This window comes from Portunus trituberculatus, chromosome 41 (assembly GCF_017591435.1).
Source record: "Portunus trituberculatus isolate SZX2019 chromosome 41, ASM1759143v1, whole genome shotgun sequence".
Taxonomy (NCBI): domain Eukaryota; kingdom Metazoa; phylum Arthropoda; class Malacostraca; order Decapoda; family Portunidae; genus Portunus; species Portunus trituberculatus.
The window spans coordinates 6,171,724-6,197,138 of NC_059295.1; the positions used below are offsets into that span (position 1 = coordinate 6,171,724).

The 25,415-nt window shown below is 38.7% G+C and overlaps 1 protein-coding gene across 4 annotated transcripts in view; it reads left to right on the top strand.

The window, feature by feature from the left end:
* The window catches only part of LOC123516785 (GATOR complex protein WDR24-like), a 334,605-nt gene that overhangs the window by 143,907 nt on the left and 165,283 nt on the right, over positions 1-25,415 (top strand). For all 4 annotated transcript variants that reach the window (XR_006678279.1, XM_045276440.1, XM_045276441.1 and 1 more), the window contains one exon: positions 6,997-7,141. Coding sequence is in view for 3 of the 4 variants with exons in the window: in XM_045276440.1 (XP_045132375.1) it covers positions 6,997-7,141 (145 nt within the window). In the remaining variant the exon portion in view is untranslated. The remainder of the gene's footprint in view (positions 1-6,996; positions 7,142-25,415) is intronic.

The window sequence follows — 25,415 nt, forward strand, 5'->3', positions numbered from 1 at the left end:
TCCTGGTACCATCCTTATTGCCAGCCTCTGTACCCTTTCCACCTTCTTCACACTTTTCTTCATATGTGACCAGACACATGCTGCATATTCTAACTGGGGTCTTATTAAAGTTTTCCACCACCCTCTGTTCATGTTCCTTCTGTGCTGTTCTCCTTACTTCAACATATCTATTCCTTGCTGTTTTGTAAACTTCTCTTGATAATACATCACTGTTTTTCTAAGTTTCTTCCATGCCTTTTCTTTGTTCTTTTTTGCTTCTTCACAATTTCTATTAAACCACTGCACAAACTTTTTCACAACAGAGTTATACAAATCCATAAATTTATCGTATTTCAATTGCATATCCCTTTCCTGGTATACCACGGATCAGTCAATTTCATTAAAGAACTCCCTTATATGGTTATAATTTGCCCTAATATAATTTAATTTTTCCTCCCTGCATTCCACAATCTTATTCGAGCTTAATTCCATATCCAGCTCAAAGCTTAGGACACCATGATCGCTTCTTCCCAAGGGACATTTATGTTCAATTTCCTCTTTTAGAGAGATGCCCCTGGTAAATACCAAATCCAACCTTGCTGCAACATCTTGTCCCCTGCACCTTGTTGGTGATCTCACCCACTGTGTTATCAAGTTATTTGTTGCTACCTTTAACAATTCCTCTGCCCACTCACCACCGTTCACCACTTCGTAGTCTTCCTACACTATTTCTTTACAATTAAAGTCTCCGACTATCATCACTCTATCCTTTCTGATGAGTTCTTGCTTCATTCTGTCTAGAGTATTTCTCATCACCATTTGATACTGTTCATATTCCCAAGCACTGGTTCTGGGTGGTATGTATACTGTTATAATATTAATGTCCCTCTTGCCATCTGTTATAAGCATACTTATCACTTCCTCATTTCTCTTACTATAGTTCACCTCCTTCACTATCAGATCTTCCTTAGTAAGAACCATTATACCACCACCTCCTTTATTTTTCTATCATTTCTCCATACTTTGTAGTGTTTTACAACAAACCAGTCTAGCTTTATTTCGGCCTTAGCTTTGTTTCCACTACACACATTATGTCCGGTTTGTTATTTCTTAGGTAATCCATACATTCTAGCCTCTTAGACAGAAATCCATCTATGTTCGTGTAAGTCACTTTTATTCCATTCCTAGTCTCATTCTTCCATGTAATGCCTATTCCGTCTGTTTTATCCACCACTTCTTTAGCCTCCCATTTCTCATCCTCCAAAAACTTGGTCTTTTCCTCCTCTGTTCTTTCGTCATTCCTCTCCTTCACTTCAGTTACAAGCTCCTTCATTTTCATTCGCTCATCTTGTGACATATTTCTTCTTATGTAAATTGTTTTGGTTTCCTCAGAGTCCTTAAGTTTCCAAGCCCTCCTCAACAAGGCCTCCGCTGCCACCTGAGACTTTAATTTTAATTTTAATGGTCTATTCTTGCCTTCCTCAAAAACTCCCAATCTCACACTTTCTTCTACCTCAGCATATAGGTCCTCTTCTTCCACAGAGATCTTGTTCAGTAAAGACTTAATCTTGTCATTTTCCTTATCCCTCTTATCCTGCCAGTTCCTGTTAGTTTCCTCCCGCAATCCTATTATGATCACACATTTTTTCTTTTCAGCAATATCTCTCACCACATACTCATTTTCCTTTAGTGCCTTTACCATTTCCCTCTGCGTAATCCCTTTATTTTCCTCTTCCTGCTTTTTTACTATCTCCCTAAACGACCTTTGTACCTCCTGATGTTCATGGTTCATTTCTTTCATCCTGGTATCAATTAGATTAAGGCATTCCTCCTTCCTCAAGTCCCCTTCGGATATTTTCATCTCCATTTCCATGAGTTTAGCCTTCATCTCTTCACATTGTTTCCTTAGTTGTTGGTTTTCTTTCTCCATCTCTGCTTTTTCCTTCAATAGCTCTTTATTCGTTAACGTTAACAAATAGATCTCTTTTTTGAACGAATTATTCTCGGCTAGAACTCTATCCAGTTTTTCTTCTATGGACAAAATGTTTAGGAACTTACTTTCCAGTGCCTGGATTCATGCATCCATATCTAATTTCTCCAGTCCTTTTGGCATAGTTATAAAACCTTCAAAGTCTCTGGCTTGTCCAGACGCCATTTTTGTTATCGTCAGCTGATTACGGCCAAAACAATCACCGCCCACACTCTCCTCTCAGGGATCACTCTCCATATCCCTCACTTTCAACACTAAGCGACAGTAGGACATTAACAGGACACTAACTTAGAGTTACCCGGGCCCTGTAACACCATAGGTATTTTCCTTCCTTCTGTGTTTGTGTGTGTGTGTGTGTGTGTGTGTGTGTATTTACCTAATTGTATTTACCTAATTGTAACATACGGGAAAAGAGCTATGCTCGTGTTGTCCCGTCTCCATATCTATTAATGTCCAGCTTTTTCTTAAAATCATGAATATTCCTTGCGTTGACCACTTCCACGTCTAAACTATTCCATGCTTCCACCCTTCTATGAGGGAAGCTATATTTTTTCACATCTCTCCTATAAGTGGCCATTTTAATTTTTTCCCATGCCCTCTCGACATTCTTTCATTCCACATACACAGATCTTCCCTATCCATTTTTCCATGCCAATCATCACTCTGTATATTGCTATCAGGTCTCCCCTTTCTTCTGTTTTCCAGGGTCGGAAGTTGCATTCTTTTCAGTCTGTCTTCATAAGTCAAATCTCTTAAGTCAGGCACCATTTTGTTGCAGCCCTCTGTACTTTCTCTAGTTTCCTTATGTGTTTCTTTAAGTTCGAGCCCACTGTATTGTTGCATATTCAAGCCTCGGTCTTATCATTGCAGTAATTATTTTCTTCATCATTTCTTCATCTAAATATACTAACGCCACTCTTATGTTCCTCAATAAGTTCAATACTTCTCCAATTATTTTGTTTATATGTCTCTCTGGCGATAGGTCATTGGTAATTGTCACCCCAAGGTCTTTTTCTTCATGACTGGTTTTTATGTCTTCATTTCCTATCTTGTACATACTCCTGATTCTTCTTTCACTCTTGCCAAACTCTATTTTCTTGCATTTTGTCGTGTTGAACTCCATTTGCCATGTACAGCTCCATTTCCATATTCTGTCCAAGTCTTCCTGGAGTAGTTCGCAATCTTTGTCACATCTCACTTTTCTTAACAATTTTGCATCGTCTGCAAATAGGCTTAGTAAGAACCATTATACCACCACCACCTTTATTTTTTCTATCATTTCTCCATACTTTGTAGTGTTTTACAACAAACCAGTCTAGTTTTATTTCGGGCCTTAGCTTAGTTTCCACTACACACATTATGTCCGGTTTGTTATTTCTTAGGTAATCCATACATTCTAGCCTCTTAGATAGAAATCCATCTATGTTCGTGTAAGTCACTTTTATTCCATTCCTAGTCTCGTTCTTCCATTTAATGCCTATTCCGTCTGTTTTATCCACCACTTCTTTAGCCTCCCATTTCTCATCCTCCAAAAAAACTTGATCTTTTCCTCCTCTGTTCTTTCGTCATTCCTCTCCTTCACTTCAGATACTAGCTCCTTCATCTTCATTCTCTCATCTTGTGACATATTTCTTCTTATGTAAATGGTTTTGGTTTCCTCAGAGTCCTTAAGTTTCCAAGCCCTCCTCAACAAGGCCTCCGCTGCCACCTGAGACTTTAATTTAAATTTTAATGGTCTATTCTTGCCTTCCTCAAAAGCTCCCAATATAACACTTTCTTCTACCTCAGCATATAGGTCCTCTTCTTCCACAGAGATCTTGTTCAGTAAAGACTTAATCTTGTCATTTTCCTTATCCCTCCTGTCCTGCCAGTTCCCGTTAGTTTTCTCCCGTAATCCTATTTTGATCACACATTTTTTTTTTTCAGTGATATCTCTCACCACATACTCATTTTCCTTTAGTGCCTTTACCATTTCCCTCTGCGTAATCCCTTTATTTTCCTCTTCCTGCTTTTTTACTATCTCTAAAACGACCTTTGTACCTCCAGATGTTCATGATTCACTTCTTTCATCTTAGTGTCAATTAGATTAAGACATTCCTCTTTCTTCAAGTCCCCTTCGGATATTTTTATCTCCATTTCCATGAGTTTAGCCTTCATTTCTTCGCATTGTTTCCTTAGTTGTTGGTTTTCTTTCTCCATCTTTACTTTTTCCTTCAACAGCTCTTTATTCTCTAGCGTAAACAAGTAGATCTCTTTTTTAAATGAATCATTCTCGGCTAGAACTCTATCCAGTTTTTCTTCTATTGTCAAAATGCTTAGGAACTTACTCTCCAGCGCCTGGAGTCTTGCATCCATGTCAAGTTTCTGCAGTCCTTTTGGCGTAGTAATAAAACCTTCGAAGTCTCTAGTTTGCCTGGACGCCATTTTTGTTGTTGTCAGCTGATTACGGCCAGAGCGATCACTGTCCACACTCCCTTCTCAGGGATCACTCTCCATATCACTCACTTTCAACACTAAGAGACAGTAGGACATTTACGGACTCTAAACTTAGAGTTACCCGGGCCCTGTAATACCATAGGAATTTTCTTTCTTCCTGTACGCAGCCGGAGACGAGCCGTCCTCTCTCAACGATGGCGACGGTGTGTGTGTGTGTGTGTATTTACCTAATTGTATTTACCTAATTGTAACATACGGGAAAAGAGCTATGCTCGTGTTGTCCCGTCTCCATATCTATTAATGTCCAGCTTTTTCTTAAAATCATGAATATTCCTTGCGTTGACCACTTCCACGTCTAAACTATTCCATGCTTCCACCCTTCTATGAGGGAAGCTATATTTTTTCACATCTCTCCTATAAGTGGCCATTTTAGTTTTTTCCCATGCCCTCTCGACATTCTTTCATTCCACATACACAGATCTTCCCTATCCATTTTTCCATGCCAATCATCACTCTGTATATTGCTATCAGGTCTCCCCTTTCTCTTCTGTTTTCCAGGGTCGGAAGTTGCATTCTTTTCAGTCTGTCTTCATAAGTCAAATCTCTTAAGTCAGGCACCATTTTGTTGCAGCCCTCTGTACTTTCTCTAGTTTCCTTATGTGTTTCTTTAAGTTCGAGCCCACTGTATTGTTGCATATTCAAGCCTCGGTCTTATCATTGCAGTAATTATTTTCTTCATCATTTCTTCATCTAAATATACGAACGCCACTCTTATGTTCCTCAATAAGTTCAATACTTCTCCAATTATTTTGTTTATATGTCTCTCTGGCGATAGGTCATTGGTAATTGTCACCCCAAGGTCTTTTTCTTCATGACTGGTTTTATGTCTTCATTTCCTATCTTGTACATACTCTGATTCTTCTTTCACTCTTGCCAAACTCTATTTTCTTGCATTTTGTCGTGTTGAACTCCATTTGCCATGTACAGCTCCATTTCCATATTCTGTCCAAGTCTTCCTGGAGTAGTTCGCAATCTTTGTCACATCTCACTTTTCTTAACAATTTTGCATCGCCTGCAAATAGGCTCACATAACTGGACACCCCATCCACCATGTCATTTATGTAGACCGCGAACATTACTGGTGCCAACACTGATCCCTGTGGAACTCCACTCTCCACCAAGCCCCATTCTGATGGTCTGTCCTTAATTATTGTTCTCATTTCTCTTCCTACCAAAAGTCTTCCATCCATTTTAGTAAACTGCCATGCACTCCTCCTACCATTTCAAGTTTCCAGATCAGTCTCCGTGTGGTACCTTATCAAAGGCCTTTTTAAATCCAGATATATTCCATCAGCCCAACCATCTCTTTCCTGTATTACATCTATCACCCTCGAATAGTAACATATCAGGTTTGTCGTGCATGAACGCCCTTTTCTAAAACCAAATTGACACTCACAAAGTATGTCATTTTTCTCCAAGAAGTCTGTCCATCTATTCTTCACCACCCTCTCACACATCTTAGCTACCACACTTGTAAGTGACACTGGTCTATAGTTCAATGGGTCTCTCTTGTTACCTGATTTATAGATTGGGACAATGTTAGCTCTTTTCCAGTCTTGGGGCACTACACCTTCCCTTAATGAGGCATCAATTACTTCACAAACTTTTTCTGCCAGTTGCTCCTGCATTCTCTTAAAATCCATCCTGATACCCCATCAGGTCCCACAGCTTTTCTCACTTCTAAACTCCCCATCATATTCTTGATCTCCTCCACAGTTACTTGAAACTCCTTCATAATCCCTTTCTGTTCCATTACCAGTGTTTTGTCAAAAGCAGTCTCCTTTGTGAATACCTTCCGAAAGCATCCATTCATAGCCTCTGCCATTTCCCTGGGATCTTCACTGCATACTCCATTTACTTCTAAACTCTCAATACTTTCTCTATTTTTGATGTTGTTGTTCACATGTCTGTAAAAAAGCCTTGGTTGGTCTTTACATTTATCAATTATATCCTTTTCTTGTTTCTTTCTTTCTTCTCTTCTAATCAACACATATTCATTTCCTGCTCTTTTGTAACTTTCCCATTGCTTAATCCATCTTTTCCTTCTCCACCTCTTCCATGCATCCTCTTTTCTTGTTCTAGCCTTTTCATATCTATCGTTAAACCAGTCCTGCTTTCCAACTTCTCTATGTTGTCTTATTGGTACAAATTTGTGTGTGTGTGTGTGTGTGTGTGTGTGTGTGTGTGTGTGTGTGTGTGGCCATTTTGTCTTGGCTACCCTCTATATGTCTTTTGTCTTATATTTTCTAAACAATAGAATTCCATACAAAACAGCTGACAGCCTATAAGTGAGGAAATATGAAAAGCCCACCAAAATTGTCCTAACAAAAGTTATTAGCTATAATACAGAAAACTCTTTTATTCAGTTTCATCCATGATTTTATCATTTCTTCTTCTACATTTCCATGAGAATGGCATTTCCTTTTTTTTTTTTCTTTATTTTGTGAAGGTTTATTGTACCCAACGAAAATAAATTGTAATTAGTTTTCAAATTCTAGACTTGGTACTAATTCCTTTATGCCCAACTCCAGCTCAGCCTTGTTGTGGGACTGCAGCATCAATGTATGGGATATCCGTCGTCCTTACATCCCACTGGCTGCTTTCAATGAGCACAAAAACCTTACTACAGGCATCTGCTGGCGTTCAGAGGCCAATAGACTACTCTCTGTAGGCAAGGTAATTGTAGCAGCAAATCAGCTAAGCTAAGGCTACTTTCTTAAACCATTACCTTATAAATACAATAATAACTATTACAGTAACATTTGGAGGAGAGTTATGCATGTAACTCCCTGAACACTAGCATAGGGATGCCATCACTTGTCAAATTCTCAAAAGGTACCATACTGTGGGGAAAAGTGCAAATTTATGTTATGCAACATATCAGTACTTAACAAAGATGTCTGAAAGTTTTGGCAGATTCTTTTCTGAATTGAAAATGATGTATTACCAGTGTGCAAGTTGAGATAGACAGATGTGTACCAGAATGCACTCTTAATTTCATCTTCCCTAAGAACTGGCAACTGCAGATTTTATGTAAAAAAGAAATGAAGCATGGGGAATAATTTAAAAATTTTACTTATACAGGAAGATACAATCCCTTAATCTGCAGGTGAAATATAACCCACACACGGTCCTAAAGGACTCACAAATAGACAAGCAAAGACCACAAGGTCCAACAATCAACCTTCCTTCTCCTTCCCTCTCTCCTGGCCTCTCCCTTCCACTCAATCCAGGATATGATAAATCATATCATAGTGACTTGACAGTTGAGAGAGAGAGAGAGAGAATTATTTAATTTGACTGATTGATTTATTGCACAAACAGCCTCAGACAATATAAGTGAATGAAGTAATGGTTAAGCAGTGAAGGCAACCAGAACACACACACACACACGGCCCGGTAGCTCAGTGGTTAGAGCGCTGGCTTCACAAGCCAGATGACCGGGGTTCGATTCCCTGGCCGGGTGGAGATATTTGGGTGTGTCTCCTTTCACGTGTAGCCCCTGTTCACCTAGCAGTGAGTAGGTACGGGATGTAAATCGAGGAGTTGTGACCTTGTTGTCCCGGTGTGTGGTGTGTGCCTGGTCTCAGACCTATCCCAAGATCGGAAATAATGAGCTCTGAGCTCGTTCCGTAGGGTAACGTCTGGCTGTCTCGTCATAGACTGCAGCAGATCAAACAGTGAATTACACTGGCTTCACAAGCCAGAGGACCGGGGTTCGATTCCCTGGCCGGGTGGAGATATATGGGTGTGTCTCCTTTTACGTGTAGCCCCTGTTCACCTAGCAGTGATTAGGTACAGGATGTAAATCGAGGAATTGTGACCTGGTTGACCCGGTGTGTGGTGTGTGCCTGGTCTCAGGCCTATCAGAAGATCGGAAATAATGAGCTCTGAGCTCGTTCCCTAGGGTAACGTTTGGTTGTCTCGTCAGAGACTGCAGCAGATCAAACAGTGAAACACACTAGGGCTGGGCAAGAACCGTATTATTTGGAACCTACGGTTCCGATTCTGTGAGCAGTGAGAACCTTGGGAACCAGTTCCGGAACTGGTTCTACCGCCTCATATATATATATATATATATATATATATATATATATATATATATATATATATATATATATATATATATATATATATATATATATATATATATATATATATTATAATACAGTAGTATTAGCAGTAACATTGAGTATGGTAATTCCCTAATAATATTGATAATAATAATAATAATAATGATAATAATAATAATAATAGTAATAATAATAATAATGATAATTATAATAGCAATAATAATAATAATAATAATAATAATAATAATAATAATAATAATAATGACAGTAATGATAATGATAATAACAATGATCATAATACCAATAATAATAATGATAATAATAACAATAATAATAATAATAATAATAATGATAATAGTAATAATAATAATAGTAATGCTAATAATAATAATAATGATAACAACAACAACAATAATAATAATAATAATAATAATAATAATAATAATAATAATCCCAGGCGGTAGGCAGTCCGGCTCCCCTTTCTCTTGCGGTCGCAGGCAGCTCCAACTAACTGCAAATATACGTCGATGCGGTTCCGGCTCTGCCTCACGGTCCCAGCTCCAAGCATAGCGCTCACAGTCCCGCGTGCCTCTCCCCACTGGTAGTCCGTGACGGTTCCGCCTCTGCCTGCCTTTTCACGGTTCCACTTTCTTTTCACAGTCTCAGTTCTCCACACGGTTCCACTCTCCTCACTGTCCCGCGCGCCTCTCTCGCAGCCTCACCTAGCTGGCGGTCCCTGACGCCTGATGGTCCCGCCTCTGCCTGCCTTTTCATGGTTCCGCTCGCCTCTCTCACAGTTTCACCTTTTTTTTATTTATTTATTTATTTATTTATTTATTTTTTTTGCCATCACCCTGTCTTGATGTTACTGGACATCTACCAATCAGAGTGCTAAGAAATTATTACGCATATGGCAACACTAAATCAGTGACGACTAATGGCCATAATGAACGGAATATTTTCAAATCTCTCATGCGATTTTTTTTTTTTTACTGGATGAAGGGACTCTATTCACATACACACCATTTCGTTCATTTGTAGATAACGTTTCCAGAACTTTCTGAACAATTCTCATGACTGCATATTTCAAACACTGTATATTTGTTTTTTATTTGTATCTCAGAGAATCGGCCATCAGTACTCATGAGGAACCGTTCAGACGGAACCGGTCCCAAGACTTGGAACCGGTTCCAAGCAAGGCATCTTAGAACCGTCGGAACCGGTTCCAAGCAAGGCGTCTTAGAACCGTCGGAACCGGTTCCAGAACCGGTTCCTGCCCAGCCCTAACACACACACACGTGAGACGCGGTCGAGGAAGGATGCAACACCATTGCTCCCGAGAATCAGCTGATCTTCACTACCTTTGTTTGGGTTTGCAGTGGCCTGGGCGATTAGTGTGGACTCGTTTTTTTCATGAATACAGTGTTACAAAATCATGAGTGAGAAAGAGATTCCATCTAAATGCAGGTATGAGACACGGAAAAGAATGAAAACTGATGATGACTATGTTGGTGAGGGAGAAAGAGCATTCAAAGGCTTTGATACGGCGCATACTTCACTATTTGATAGAGTGTTGACTATCGAACATAAATTAGATAAATTGATAAAGGAGAGTATGGGAATGAAAGAGAATGAAGAACAGGATAAAGAGCTCCAGAAATTGAAAGAAAGGATAAAAAGAGTGGAAGAAAACGAAACTAGGTTAAGAACCGAAAATGAAGAATTAAAAGTGCAAATAGCTAACTACAAGAAATTGATGGAAGAAGGACTCGGTAAAGCCGAGAAAGAAAAAGAGAAGCTGAAAGATCTAGTTAACAAAGAAGAAAAAAGAGTACAACACATGATTAAAAAAGAAGTACAGGCATGGAGAATCTAAGATAAGAAAGACAAGGAATCATTTCAGGAAGTATTTCAAGAACAGTTTAAAGAAAGAGATGAAAATATGACAAACAAAATGATAGGAGTCCTCAAGAAAAAAAAAATTTAGTAAGAGAAATTGTGGAGAAAAAGAGTGTAATTATTTTTGGACTGAAAGAAAAAAATGTTTAATATAGACCAAGAAGGGAAAAGGACGAAATGAAATCAGTAAAACACCTACTAAAACATCTGAATGACGAGGATAGACAGAACTTAGAAGAGGAAGTAGAAGAAATCCATAGAGTGGGACCATATCAAAAAGGAACAGTGAGACCAATTGAGATATTACTAAAATCACAAGCAGCAGCAGAAGAAGTACTATATAGAAAAACAAAACTCAGAGAAACAGAAGGTTGCAAAGATATATATATATATATATATATATATATATATATATATATATATATATATATATATATATATATATATATATATATATATATATAAATAAAAATAGAAATGAGGAGGAAAGGAAGAGACAGAATGAACTGGTGGCAGAAGCAAGAGAAAAAAATAATGAAAGGTCAGAGGAGGAGAAGAAGGCATTTTTTTTGGAGAATTATAGGAGACAGGATAAGGAAATAGTATATAAAAGAGAAGGAAGAGAAAAAAATAGAGCAAGTTTAACTAAAAATGATAAGAAAAAGAGATTAAAAATGATGTAACATAACATAACATAACATAACATAAATAATAGGATAACAAAGGGCCACCAGGGCCCATCTAGGTTATTCTGTATCAGTTGCACAGCGACCTTGTCATCAGTACTTAAAGATACACTTACAAGTACACAATACATTATATACTAATTCTAAATATTTGGCCCATTAACAGGGCTAAGTCCTGCAGCGAAATCCTCTACAATCTGTGATCCCCATACATGGGGATCATGTCTTGTTTAACTATAGTAAATTTCTTATAAAAACTATCATGCAGTGCTATACATAATTATAAATCTAATAAATTTAAGTGCTTATCTAATCTGTTTTTAAACATTGTCAAACTAGTGCTATTTACAACTGTCTCTGGCAATGCATTCCAGAAGTCTACCACCCTATGACTAAAGAAATATTTTCTTATATCTAACCTGCAGCCTTGCTTTCTAATCTTCTTGCCATGATTTCTAGACCTATTTCCCTCCTCTAAGGTAAAGAAAGATCTCACATTTATATAGTTTGTATCTGAGAACATTTTAAATAACTCTATCATATCCCCTCTTATACATCTCCTCTCAAATGAAAACATGTTTAATTCCTTTAATCTATCTCTATACTCCAGGCACTTTAATGCTGGTATCATCCTAGTTGCTCTTCTCTGAACTGCTTCTACCATGTTGATATCCTGCTTATAATGGGGTGACCAGGCCTGTATGCAATACTCTAAATGGGGCCTAACATAGGAATTATATAAGCTACGCACCACTTCCTTACTTTTATAACTAACATTTCTATTTATAAAACCCAGGATCCTATTTGCCCTATTTCTTACTTCTAAACATTGCTTTGAAAATTTCATAGTCCTGTCTATCACTAATCCTAAATCCTTTCCTTCCTCTACTGCCTCTAGCCAACATCCCTCCATCTCATAGCTAAAGTTTGTGTTGTCTTTACCTAAATGCATAACCTGACACTTTTTAGAATTAAACTCCATCTGTCACCTGTCTGCCTATGCTATCAGCCTGTCCAGGTCTCGTATTCTGTAATTGTCTTTTTCACCCTGTACTGCACATGCTATCTTAGTATCATCTGCAAACTTTGATACTTTGCTACTAATTCCTATATCTAAATCGTTAATGTACACCAAGAAAAGAAGAGGTCCTAGCACTGATCCTTGGGGTACCCCACTAACCACTTCCTTCCACTCAGACATTGCCCCATTTAATACTACTCTCTGTTTCCTATCAGAAAGCCATTCACTAATCCAATCAACTAACCTACCCCCTATCCCATGTAGTCTCAATTTGTACACTAGCCTCCTATGCAGTACCTTATCAAACGCCTTGCTAAAATCTAGATATATAACATCTATGGGAGGTGGTGGCATAGTGGATAAGGTGGTGAGCGTGGGATCGGGCAGATGTCCATGCGTAAGTTCGAATCCCACCACGTACAGCCTTAAAACACTTTGCCATTTGTCAAGTGGTTTAAAATTACCTACATGTCACCATGATACCCAGGTTCTAGGTGGTTACACTCAAGATGAGCTTGGGTGGTGATAAGCCCCTAATATGGGTACCACTATAAATAAAATTGCCTGCGCCACTAATGGGAAGCTGAACAGCGCTTTCCATACACTCTTCAAGTGTGCCTACAGGCGCTATAGGCCTTACCGTAAAAAAAAAAAAAAAAAAAAAAAAAATGCTATTTCCATCATCTAACTCCTTGGTAATATATTCTAAGATATCGAGCAAATTTGTAAGACAGGACCTCCCTGATCTAAAGCCATGTTGGGTATCTCTAATTAATCTATTCTCATTTAAATGCTCCCAAATACTACCCTTAATGATTTTCTCTAGTATCTTACATGCCATTCTAGTTAAACTGATCGGTCTATAATTATTCGCATCATCCTTCCAACCTTTTTTAAATATTGGAGTAACATTAGCTAACTTCCAGTCCTGAGGTATCTCAGTAAACCTAAGTGATCTTTCAAAGATTAACTTAAGTGCTTCAGAAATACTGTCTACACCCTCTCTAAGTACTCTGGCATGTAGCTCATCAGGACCACTAGCTTTCCTATCGTCTAATTCAAGAATAAATTTCCTAATAATTCCCGGTTTTATATCAATATTTTCTAAAGCTCTTAAACTACTCGTTGCACTGTTTGTAACAGGATTTCCTATTCTTTCCCTTGTAAATACTGAAGAAAATTGTTCATTCAATAATTCTACCATGTCTTCATTTTGATCCACTACTACACCATCTTTTCTGAGTGGTCCAATCCTATCCTTATTTCTTTTATCACTGACCTTGTAATAACTATATAATTTGTTTGGATCTTTAGTCCCAGCTCTAGCTAGTTTTATCTTTGCCTGCCTTTTACTTTTTTTTTTATAACCTTACTCAAATCATCCCTGACCTGTCTGTACCTAATCAAATCTACATCTTCCCCACTTTTCTGCAACTCTCTATATGCACTCTTCTTCTCTCTGAACTGGCTACCTATCTCGTGAGTCCACCATAATGGCTTCCTGTTTCTCTGCCTTATATCTTTGTAAGGGATACACTGCATCACTATACCCTTTACTACAACCTTAAAAATATCCCACATCTCCTGTGCAGTTTTATTTCCAATACTATCTTCCCAGTTTACCTCTCCTAATAACTGATGTAAATTACCATAATTGCCTTTCTGATAGTTTGGGACTCTAGTCTTATTCACTATATCATCCCTACTGAAATTAATGATAAATCTAATTATATGATGGTCACTGTTTGCTAAAGTCTCTCCTACCTCAACTTCCTGTAAACAATGCTTAATATTTGTTAGTACTATGTCTAAAACCTTCCTCCCTCTAGTAGGTTTATCTACCATCCTGAAAACCTTCCATAAACTTATTTTCACTAGCATCTCCTACCATCCTCTCCCAGTTTACTGACTTAAGATTAAAATCCCCTAAGATAACTGTCTAACTAGTACACCTTCTATTTATCTCATCTACCATAAGGTTGTCTACTTCTGCTGACTGGTTAGGTGGTCTATAAAAAGCTCCTACTCTAATAACCTTACTTTTGTTTACTCTAACATCCAGCCATAAAGACTCTACTCTGTTATCTACCTTAATACCATTAACCTGACTGGAAATGAAGGATTTTTTTACATAAATAACTACTCCTCCACTTATCCTACCAATTCTCTGGTGTAGATACATAATGTATCCATCTACTTCATATTCTTTCCTATTTTCCCTAAACTTTTCCTCATTTACCCATGCCTCTGTGACACATACAACATCTAAGTCCTCCTCAACTATATAACTAGATAACTCGTCCTTCTTGTTCTTAAGACTCCTGGCATTTACATAAAAACATTTAAGTCCTGCTACCTTCCTAGATGCTGTCTCCTTATTTGGAATCCTAATCTTATTCTCTCCTATTTGCACCTGGAAATCTTTCCTAAACTTTTCACTATCTCTGTTTATCCTATCTAATTTATGTCTAACATCTTTCATCTGGAATGCATTTGCTACCTCACCCCCTACACTCCATCCCAACTCCCCCCACCAGGCATCCACTCAGCACATCCACACCCTTCCTGCTCAGATGCACATCATCCCTAGCATACAAATCCCTTCGCCCATAGAACCTATCCCATACATCCACAAAGCTGACACCCACATCCTTACACACCCCTTTTACCTGATCATTCACACCAATGGCCCTAGACAACCATTCCCTGCTAACATACACACGAGGCAAGATTCCTGACACTACACACCTCCTACCACTCCCTTATCTTGCCTAACATTTCCCGAAATCTTGCCATTAACTCCTTTGACCCACCTGCTCTGACATCGTTCCCACCTACGTGCAAAACTACTACACCTTCCCTCTCCATCCCCCCAACCCTCTTCTGCACCTCCTCACTCACTGCCTTCACACCTGCACCAGGCATACACACGTTCGTCCTCCTATCCCTGTCTTTCCCACAGAAAGTGCTATCTAAGTACCTAACCTGAGAGTCACCCACCACACACACATGAGGTGTGCTAGGCACAACCCTCCTCCTCCTCTCCTCTACCCCCTTCTCTCTCCTTTCACTCACCACAACCACTTCATTCACTCCACTTTCACTCTCCCCCTCCCCTTCCAACAAACCGAACCTATTTTCACACTCAACAGGTTTAGTCCTATCATCCCTAACTGCCTCCGCTTTCCTTCCCCTCGCAACCTGCCATCTCTGCCCATCCTGACTACTATCTGTCCCAGTCTGGCTCGCCTGCTCCCTCTTCCCCACTCTGCTCTTCCCGACAGGGCCAAGCCACCCTGTTGCCCTCAGAAGGTCCAACCTTCGGCCTAACACTGATGTATACAAACATAGATGGGATTTTATCTAGTAAATTAGAATTAAGAGATTATATAAAGAAAGAAGAACCAGATATTGTATGCCTGGTGGAAACAAAGTTAAATGAGGCAATAAAAATAGACATAGATAAAAGGTATAATATATGGAGGAGGGACAGAATGGGTAAAGGAGGAGGAGGAGTCATGATGATGTTAAGGAAGGAGATAGTGGTAAATCAAGTGGAGTTTGGGCAGGGAAAATCAGAAATACTGTATATTAAGATACATATTAATAAAAAGAGTTAACAATCATTGGAACATATGTGCCACCAAAAACAAACTCATGGACTAACCAAGAATATAAAGACATGATAAATGACACAATAAGGAGTCTTACAAGAATCATTAAAGAAAGGAGAAAAGTGATATTGGTAGGAGATTTCAACTGTAAGGAGGTGGACCTGGAAAATTATGAAAGTGGGAAGATGCTTTGGGAGATAGATTCCTGAACCTAATGATAGATAATTTGATGGTCCAAAGAGTAAAGGAATGCACAAGATTCAGAGAAAAACGATGAGCTGGCGAGATTGGACCTAGTTTTTACAAGGGATATACAAATTAATGATGATATAAGATATAAGTGCCCATTGGGAAAGAGTGACCATATAATATTAGAAATGGATATAGAAGAAGGAAAGGAAGATAGAGATGAATCATACAAAGGAGACCAATTAAATTACAGAAAGGCTGATGTTGAGAACCTCAAGAGCTATTTTAAAAACGTAAACTGGGAGGAAATGGAAAACTCAGAACCGGTTCAAGAGAAATATAACATTTTTGGAAATATACAAAACAGGAGTCAGGGAATATGTCCCGAAATATAGACCTAAAGAAGGAGGAAAGAAAGATTGGTTTAATGCAAGATGTGCTAGGGCAAAGGAGAAACGAGATGGAGCATGGAAAAGATGGAGAAAAAACAGAAATCCAGAAAATAAGGAAAACTTCAAAACAGCAAGAAATGAATATGCTAAGGTGAGAAAGGAAGAAGAAAGGAACTATGAAAAGGACATTGTCGAAAAATGTAAGGAACAACCAAAATTGTTCTACAGATTCATAAATGGAAAAATAAGACAAAAAAAAAAAATAGAAACATTAAAAGGAGAAAACGGAATGCTGGAAGACCCAAAAAGTATGGCAGAACTGTTAAATAGTAAATTTCATGAAGTCTTTCCTAAGGAATCCAAATTTGAAAGACCACAGGGTAATAGAGAGACTGTCCATATGAAAGAGATTAAAGTAACCAAGCTTGAAATAAAAAAGTTGATGACGGAACTAGATAAGGAAAAGGCAATGGGACCAGATGAAGTCTCAGGCAGAATACTGAAAGAATGTAGGGAAGAACTAGCAAGTCCTATATACAACATCATAAAATGGTCAATAGAAAATGGGACAGTGCCAGTGGAGTTTTTTTTTTTTTTTTTTACGTAGGGAAGAGGGCCAGCCAAGGGCAAAGAAAAGAAAATTAGAAAAAAGCCCACTTGAGCGCTGGCTCTCCAAAGAGTACAAAAAGTACCAAAACTGTCAGTGAGAATTAGGGGAGCAAATGCCTCGATACCTCCCTCTTAAAAGAAGACAAGTTGTAGGAATTTGGAAATACAGATGCAGGAAGGGAGTTCCAGAGTTTACCAGTGAAAGGGATGAATGATTGAGCGTACTGGTTAACTCTTGCATTAGAGAGTTGGACAGAATAGGGATGAGAGGAAGAAGAAAGCCTTGTGCAGCATGGCCGCAGGAGAAGGGGAGGCATGCAATTAGCAAGATCAGTAGAACAGTTACCATGAAAATAGCGATAAAATATAGAAAGGGATGCAACATTTCGGCGGTGAGAAAGAGACTGAAAACAGTAAGTCAGAGGAGGGGAGTTGATGAGACAAAGAGCTTTCGATTCCACCCTATCAAGCAAAGCTGTGTGACTGGAACCACCCCAAACATGCGAAGAGTACTCTATACAGGGACGGATAAGGCCCTTATACAGAGTAAGCAGTTGGAGGGGCGAGAAAAACTGGCGGAGACGCCACATAACACCTAACTTCATAGAAGCTGTTTTAGCAAGAGATGAGATGTGAAGTTTTCAGTTAAGATTATGAGCAAAGGACAGACCGAGGATATTCATTGTGAAAGAGGAAGACATTTGAATGTCATTGAAGAAGAGGGGATAGTTGTCTGGAAGGTTATGTCAAGTTGATAGATGGAGGAATTGAGTTTTTGAGGCATTGAAAACTATTAGATTTTCTCTGCCCCAATCAGAAATTTTAGAAAGATCGGAAGTCAGGCGTTCTGTGGCGTCCCCGTGTGATCTGTTAATTTCCTGAAGGGTTGGACGTCTCTGAAAGAACGTGGAAAGATGTAGGGTGGTATCATCAGCGTAGGAGTGGATAGGGCAAGAAGTTTGGTTAAGAAGGTCATTAATGAATAATAGAAAGAGAGTGGGTGACAGGACAGAACCCAGAGGAACACCACTATTAATAGGTTTAGGAGAAGAACAATAGTCGTCTACCACAGCAGCAATAGAGCGGTCGGAAAGGAAACTTGAGATAAAGTTGCAAAGAGAAGGATAGAAGCTGTAGGAGGGCAGTTTTGAAATCAAAGCTTTATGCCAAACTCTATCAAAAGCTTTTGATATGTCTAATGCAACAGCAAAAGTTTCACCCAAATCTCTAAAAGAGGATGACCAAGACTCAGTAAGGAAAGCCAGAAGATCACTAGTAGAGCGACCTTGAATGAAAATGAGAATAGAGAAAGTAGGAGGGAACAGAGAAGGGGCTACTGTCAGTTGCCTCAGACAGCTGTGTTTCGGTGAGGAAAAGAAGATGAGGTTTAGTAGAGGAGAGGTGGTGTTCCACAGATTGAAAATTAGATCTAAGACTGCAAATGTTGCAGAAGTTAATGTAGAAAAAGTTGAGGGAGGTGTCAAGGCATTTGTGGTCTTCAACAGGAGAGGTGTCCAACCTGGGGATAGTTTTGGTTCCCTCCCCAGAGGGGGACTCCGAGGCGTTGTTTATTTTGATTCCCATTTTTCTTTAAAATTTTTATTTGGAATGAAGGGTGTATGTGTGGTAAGTGCATGTAGTTTTGTGTGAAGAAGGAGAGCTGTCTTTTGAGGGTAGGCTGTGACTACCCCCTTGAGTTGTGAGACATAAAGGGAAACATTCAATGAGATCACAACTTTAATGGAAGGTTCACAGCACCTCCTGAACTAGTGCTATTAGATCTCACTGGGAGTAAGTTATTGTTTCGGTGAGGTGGTTCCCATATATAAGAGCGGAAGGAAGGAAGAACCTTTAAATTACAGACTGGTATCACTAACTAGTGTAATATGCAAGATGTGTGAAAAAGTAATAAAGAAGCAGTGGATTGAGTTTCTTGAAGACAACAAATTATTATCAAATAGCCAATTTGGTTTTAGAAAAGGTCGGTCATGTGTAACAAATGTATTGAGTTCTACTCTAGAATAGTTGATAAAGTACAAGAGAGAGAGGGATGGATTGACTGTATTTATTTAGATTTAAAAAAGGTGTTTGATAAAGTGCCACATGGAAGATTACTATGGAAGTTAGAGGAGAAGGGTGGCTTAAAAGGAAGCACATTGAGATGGATGAAAAATTACTTGAGGGGGAGAGAAATAAGGACCATAGTTAAAGATATGAAGTCCAAGTGGAGAACAGTAGACAGCGGAGTGCCACAGGGGTCAGTATTGGTGCCAATACTTTTTCTCATATATATATAAACGACATGCCAGAGGGAGTGAAACGCTACATAAATCTGTTTGCGGACGATGCGAAACTGTGCAGAGTCATTAAACAAAAAGTGGATTGTGAAATACTACAGGAAGACAAACAAGATCTGGAAATGGAGTAAAAAATGGGAGATGGAATTCAATGTGGACAAAAGCCATGTCATGGAAATGGGAAAAAGTGAAAGACGACCAGTGGAAATCTATAAGATGGGAGATGGAGTAGAACTAGAAAAAGTAAAAAAGGAAAAGGACTTGGGAGTGACAATGGAAGAAAACAATCAACCGGTAAGCCATATTGATAGAATTTTCAGAGAGACGTATAATTTGCTAAGAAATATTGGATTAGCATTTCACTATATGGACAAAGAAATGATGAAGTAATTGATAAGCACTAAAGTAAGTAATATTCAGGAGTTGTGTGGACCCCCATAAAAAGAAACACATAAGGAAATTGGAGAGACTACAAAAAAATGGCTACAAGAATGGTTTCAGAATTTAAAGGGATGACATATGAGGAGAAACTAAAAGCAATGGATCTACCAACTCTGGAACAGAGAAGAGAGAGAGGGAATCTGATTCAAGTTTATAAATTGATTAACGGAATGGATCAAGTGGATAATGAGAAACTAATCCTGAGAGAAGAATATGACGTTAGAAGCACAAGATTGCATAGTAAGAAACTGAGGAATGGAAGATGTCTGAGAGATGTAAAAAAATTTAGTTTCCCGCAAAGATGTGTTGAGACTTGGAACAGTTTGAGTGAGGAAGTGGTGTCAGCAAAGAGTGTACATAGTTTTAAAGAAAAATTGGATAAGTGTAGATATGGAGACAGAGCCACACGAGCATAAAGCCCAGTTCCTGTAAAACTACAACTAGGTACAACTAGGTAAATACACACACACACACACACACTAGCAAGTCCTATATACAACATCATAAAATGCTCAATAGAAAATGGAACAGTGCCAGTAGAATGGAAAAGAGCTGAGGTGGTTCCCATATATAAGAGTGGAAGGAAAGAAGAACCTTTAAATTACAGACTGGTATCACTAACTAGTGTAATATGCAAGATGTGTGAAAGAATAATAAAGAAACAATGGATCGAGTTCCTTGAAGACAACAAATTAATATCAAATAGCCAATTTGGTTTTAGAAAAGGACGGTCTTGTGTAACTAATTTATTGAGTTTCTATTCTAGAATAGTTGATAGAGTACAAGAGAGAGAGGATGGGTTGACTACATCTACTTGGATTTAAAAAAGGCGTTTGACAAAGTGCCACACGCAAAATTACTGTGGAAGTTAGAGGAGAAGGATGGCTTAAAAGGAAGCACATTGAGATGGATAGAAAATTATTTGAGGGGTAGAGAAATAAGGACGGTAGTTAAAGATATGAAGTCCAAGTGGAGAGCAGTAGAAAGCGGAGTGCCACAGGGGTCAGTATTGGCACCAATACTTTTCCTCATTTATATTAACGACATGCCAGAAGGAGTGAACAGCTACATAAATTTGTTTGGGGATGGTAAGAAACTGTGCAGAGTTATAAAGCAAAAGGAGGATTGTGAAATACTGCAAGAAGACCTAAATAAGATCTGGGAATGGAGTAAGAAGTGGGAAATGGAATTCAATGTGAACATAAGCCATGTCATTGAAATGGGAAAGAGTGAAAGACGACCTGTGGGAATTTATAAGATGGGAGATGGTGTAGAACTGGAGAAAGTAAAAAAGGAAAAGGACTTAGGAGTGACGATGAAAGAAAACAATCAACCAGTAAGCCATATTGATAGAATTTTTACAGAAACATATAATTTGTTGAGGAATATTGGAGTAGCATTTCACTACATGGACAAAGAAATGATGAAGAAATTGATAAATACTATAATAAGACCTAGATTGGAATATGCAGGAGTAGTGTGGACCCCTCATAAAAAGAAACACATAAGAAAATTGAGAGGCTACAAAAATGGCTACAAGAATGGTCCCAGAACTTGAAGGGATGACATATGAGGAGAGACAAAAGGCTATGGATCTTCCAACCTTGGAACAAAGAAGGGAGAGAGGAGACCTGATACAAGTCTATAAATTGATCAACGGAATGGACCAAGTGGATAATGAGAAACTGATCTTGAGAGAAGAATATGACATCCGAAGCACAAGATCGCATAGTAATAAGCTGAGAAAGGGAAGATGTCTGAGAGATATTAAAAAATATAGTTTCCTGCAGAGATGTATTGAGACATGGAACAGTTTATATGAAGAAGTAGTGTCTGCAATGAGTGTGCACACTTTTAAAGTAAGATTGGATAAGTGTAGATATGGAGACGGGGCCACACGAGCATAAAGCCCAGGCCCTGTAAAACTACAACAAGGTAAACTACGTAAATACACACACACACACACACACACACACACACACACACACACACACACACACACACACACACACACACACACACACACACACACAGCCTGCGTTTGAGCCATCAGTTGAAGATTGTTTACATCTGCGCAACATGGCGGCCGTGAACTCGAAGGATGAATCAGACTTCACAGGATTTCAAGGAATAATGGAGAAGAGCGTTTATGTGAAGAAAATTCTGGAGTTGGAAGGTAAAATTGAAAAACTGTTTGAAAAGTATGGGGGCCTGGAAACGAGTTATGACAATGTAATGAAAGAGTGCGCTGATATGAAGAAAGAAAATGCAGTACTGAAAGAGGAAGTTAAGTTAATTAAAGTGAATTGCGACAAATGTGGAGAATCTTTAGGAAAAGTGATGGAGAAGCAGGCTGAATGGAAAAAGTCAGGAAGTGGAAAGAAAGGAGGTAAATTACAAAGTTGCAAGTCTGGAAAAGGAAATCAAAGAGTCTGGGAGAAAACTTTGGGCCTTGCTGAAATTATAGATCAACAGATCATAGAAGAGAAGATTGCTGAGAAAGTGGTGAAGGTTATTAAGTCAAATGAGACATTGGTGAGGGAAACTGTAGACAAAAAGAGATGTGTGGTGATATTTGGTGTGGAGGAGGATAAGACACCGAGTAAAATGGAGAGAGAGAAAACATAAAAAGGTGATAAATAATATCATTAATGTGGTGCAGGAGGAGGAAAAGACCTAGTACAAGAAATAGAGGACTTCCATAGAATTGGAAAGTTCACAGGAGAAGGTATGAGGCCAATAAGAATCAAACTTAAGTCACAAAAGGATGTAGATGAATTGGTGGAGAAGTCATGGAGGCTAGCCCAGCAGGAAACAACAAGGAAGATTTGGTTGAGAAGAGATCTCGGTGAAAAGGAAAGAGAAATGTTAAATGAGTTGAGAAAGGAGGCTTTGAAAAAATGAAGAGAGGACAGAAGAGGAGAAGAAAGAGTTTTTCTGGAGAATCTTGGATATGAGACTGAGGAAGTGGTTCATAACCCAGAAAAGTACAGCAAGAAAGGACTAAAGAAACTTACGTATGAGCGGAATGTAATGTATTCCAACATAAATGGAGTGATATCGGGATTTTAGAACTCAACGATTACTTGAGGGACAAGAACCCAGATATTGTGGGTCTTACTGAAACAAAACTGAGAGAGGAGAAGACCTGATGATGGTTGGAGAAGGGAAATATAATGTTTGGAAAAGAAATAGAGTAGGTAAGATGGGAGGAGGAGTGATGTTGCTGGTTAAAAAAGATATAAAGGTGGATCAAGTGAAAGAAGGTATGGGAAAGGCAGAAGTGCTAAAGATCAGAGCAGAAACTAATGAAGGAAAAAGAGGCACTACATAGTGGTGTACGTACCACCTAAGACAAATGCATGGTCAGTACAGGAATATGAAGAAATGATAAGTGATACAGGAACATGTCTGGAAGAAATGTTGGGTGGCTGTGAACGAACTATAATGATGGGAGATTTTAATTGTAAAGAGGTGTGTTGGGAGGACTGGTCAATGGAAGGATCAGAGACAACATGGGGAAATACACTATTGACACTGGCAATGGAAAATGTGTTAACTCAGTGGGTCAAAGAAGATACTAGGTTTGGAGGAGAGGGAGCATCGTCAAGACTGGACTTGGTCTTTAGTACAGAGCCAATGGTCATTGAGGAGATGAGGGTGGAGTGCCCTTTAGCAAAGAGTGATCATGCAGTTTTGGAGTTCAAGGTGATAGATGAAGAGAAATCTAGAAGAAATGAAGAATATAAAGTGGGAAGATGGAATTATGCCAAGACAGATTTTGGAAACCTAAAGAAATTCTTTCAAGAGACAAATTGGATGAAATTCAAGAGTGCTAAGGAGCAAATGAAAAGTGGAAGGAATTTATAAAATATACAAAGAAGGTGAGAAAAATTTGTACCAATAAGACAACATAGAGAAGTTGGAAAGCAGGACTGGTTTAACGATAGATGTGAAAAGGCTAGAACAAGAAAAGAGGATGCATGGAAGAGGTGGAGAAGGAAAAGACGGATTAAGCAGTGGGAAAGTTACAAAAGAGCAAGAAATGAATATGTGTTGATTAGAAGAGAAGAAAGAAAGAAACAAGAAAAGGATATAATTGATAAATGTAAAGACCAACCAAGGCTTTTTACAGACATGTGAACAACAACATCAAAAATAGAGAAAGTATTGAAAGTTTAGAAGTAAATGGAGTATGCAGTGAGGATCCCAGGAAATGGCAGAGGCTATGAATGGATGCTTTCGGAAGGTATTCACAAAGGAGACTGCTTTTGACAAACCACTGGTAATGGAACAGAAAGGGATTATGAAGGAGTTTCAAGTAACTGTGGAGGAGATCAAGAATATGATGGGGAGTTTAGAAGTGAGAAAAGCTGTGGGACCTGATGGGGTATCAGGATGGATTTTAAGAGAATGCAGGAGCAACTGGCAGAAAAAGTTTGTGAAGTAATTGATGCCTCATTAAGGGAAGGTGTAGTGCCCCAAGACTGGAAAAGAGCTAACATTGTCCCAATTTATAAATCAGGTAACAAGAGAGACCCATTGAACTATAGACCAGTGTCACTTACAAGTGTGGTAGCTAAGATGTGTGAGAGGGTGGTGAAGAATAGATGGACAGACTTCTTGGAGAAAATGACATACTTTGTGAGTGTCAATTTGGTTTTAGAAAAGGGCGTTCATGCACGACAAACCTGATATGTTACTATTCGAGGGTGATAGATGTAATACAGGAAAGAGATGGTTGGGCTGATGGAATATATCTGGATTTAAAAAAGGCCTTTGATAAGGTACCACACCGGAGACTGATCTGGAAACTTGAAATGGTAGGAGGAGTGCATGGCAGTTTACTAAAATGGATGGAAGACTTTTGGTAGGAAGAGAAATGAGAACAATAATTAAGGACAGACCATCAGAATGGGGCTTGGTGGAGAGTGGAGTTCCACAGGGATCAGTGTTGGCACCAGTAATGTTCGCGGTCTACATAAATGACATGGTGGATGGGGTGTCCAGTTATGTGAGCCTATTTGCAGACGATGCAAAATTGTTAAGAAAAGTGAGATGTGACAAAGATTGCGAACTACTCCAGGAAGACTTGGACAGAATATGGAAATGGAGCTGTACATGGCAAATGGAGTTCAACACGACAAAATGCAAGAAAATAGAGTTTGGCAAGAGTGAAAGAAGAATCAGGAGTATGTACAAGATAGGAAATGAAGACATAAAACCAGTCATGAAGAAAAAGACCTTGGGGTGACAATTACCAATGACCTATCGCCAGAGAGACATATAAACAAAATAATTGGAGAAGTATTGAACTTATTGAGGAACATAAGAGTGGCGTTCAGATATTTAGATGAAGAAATGATGAAGAAAATAATTACTGCAATGATAAGACCGAGGCTTGAATATGCAACAATACAGTGGGCTCGAACTTAAAGAAACACATAAGGAAACTAGAGAAAGTACAGAGGGCTGCAACAAAATGGTGCCTGACTTAAGAGATTTGACTTATGAAGACAGACTGAAAAGAATGCAACTTCCGACCCTGGAAAACAGAAGAGAAAGGGGAGACCTGATAGCAATATACAGAGTGATGATTGGCATGGAAAAATGGATAGGGAAGATCTGTGTATGTGGAATGAAAGAATGTCGAGAGGGCATGGGAAAAAACTAAAAATGGCCACTTATAGGAGAGATGTGAAAAAATATAGCTTCCCTCATAGAAGGGT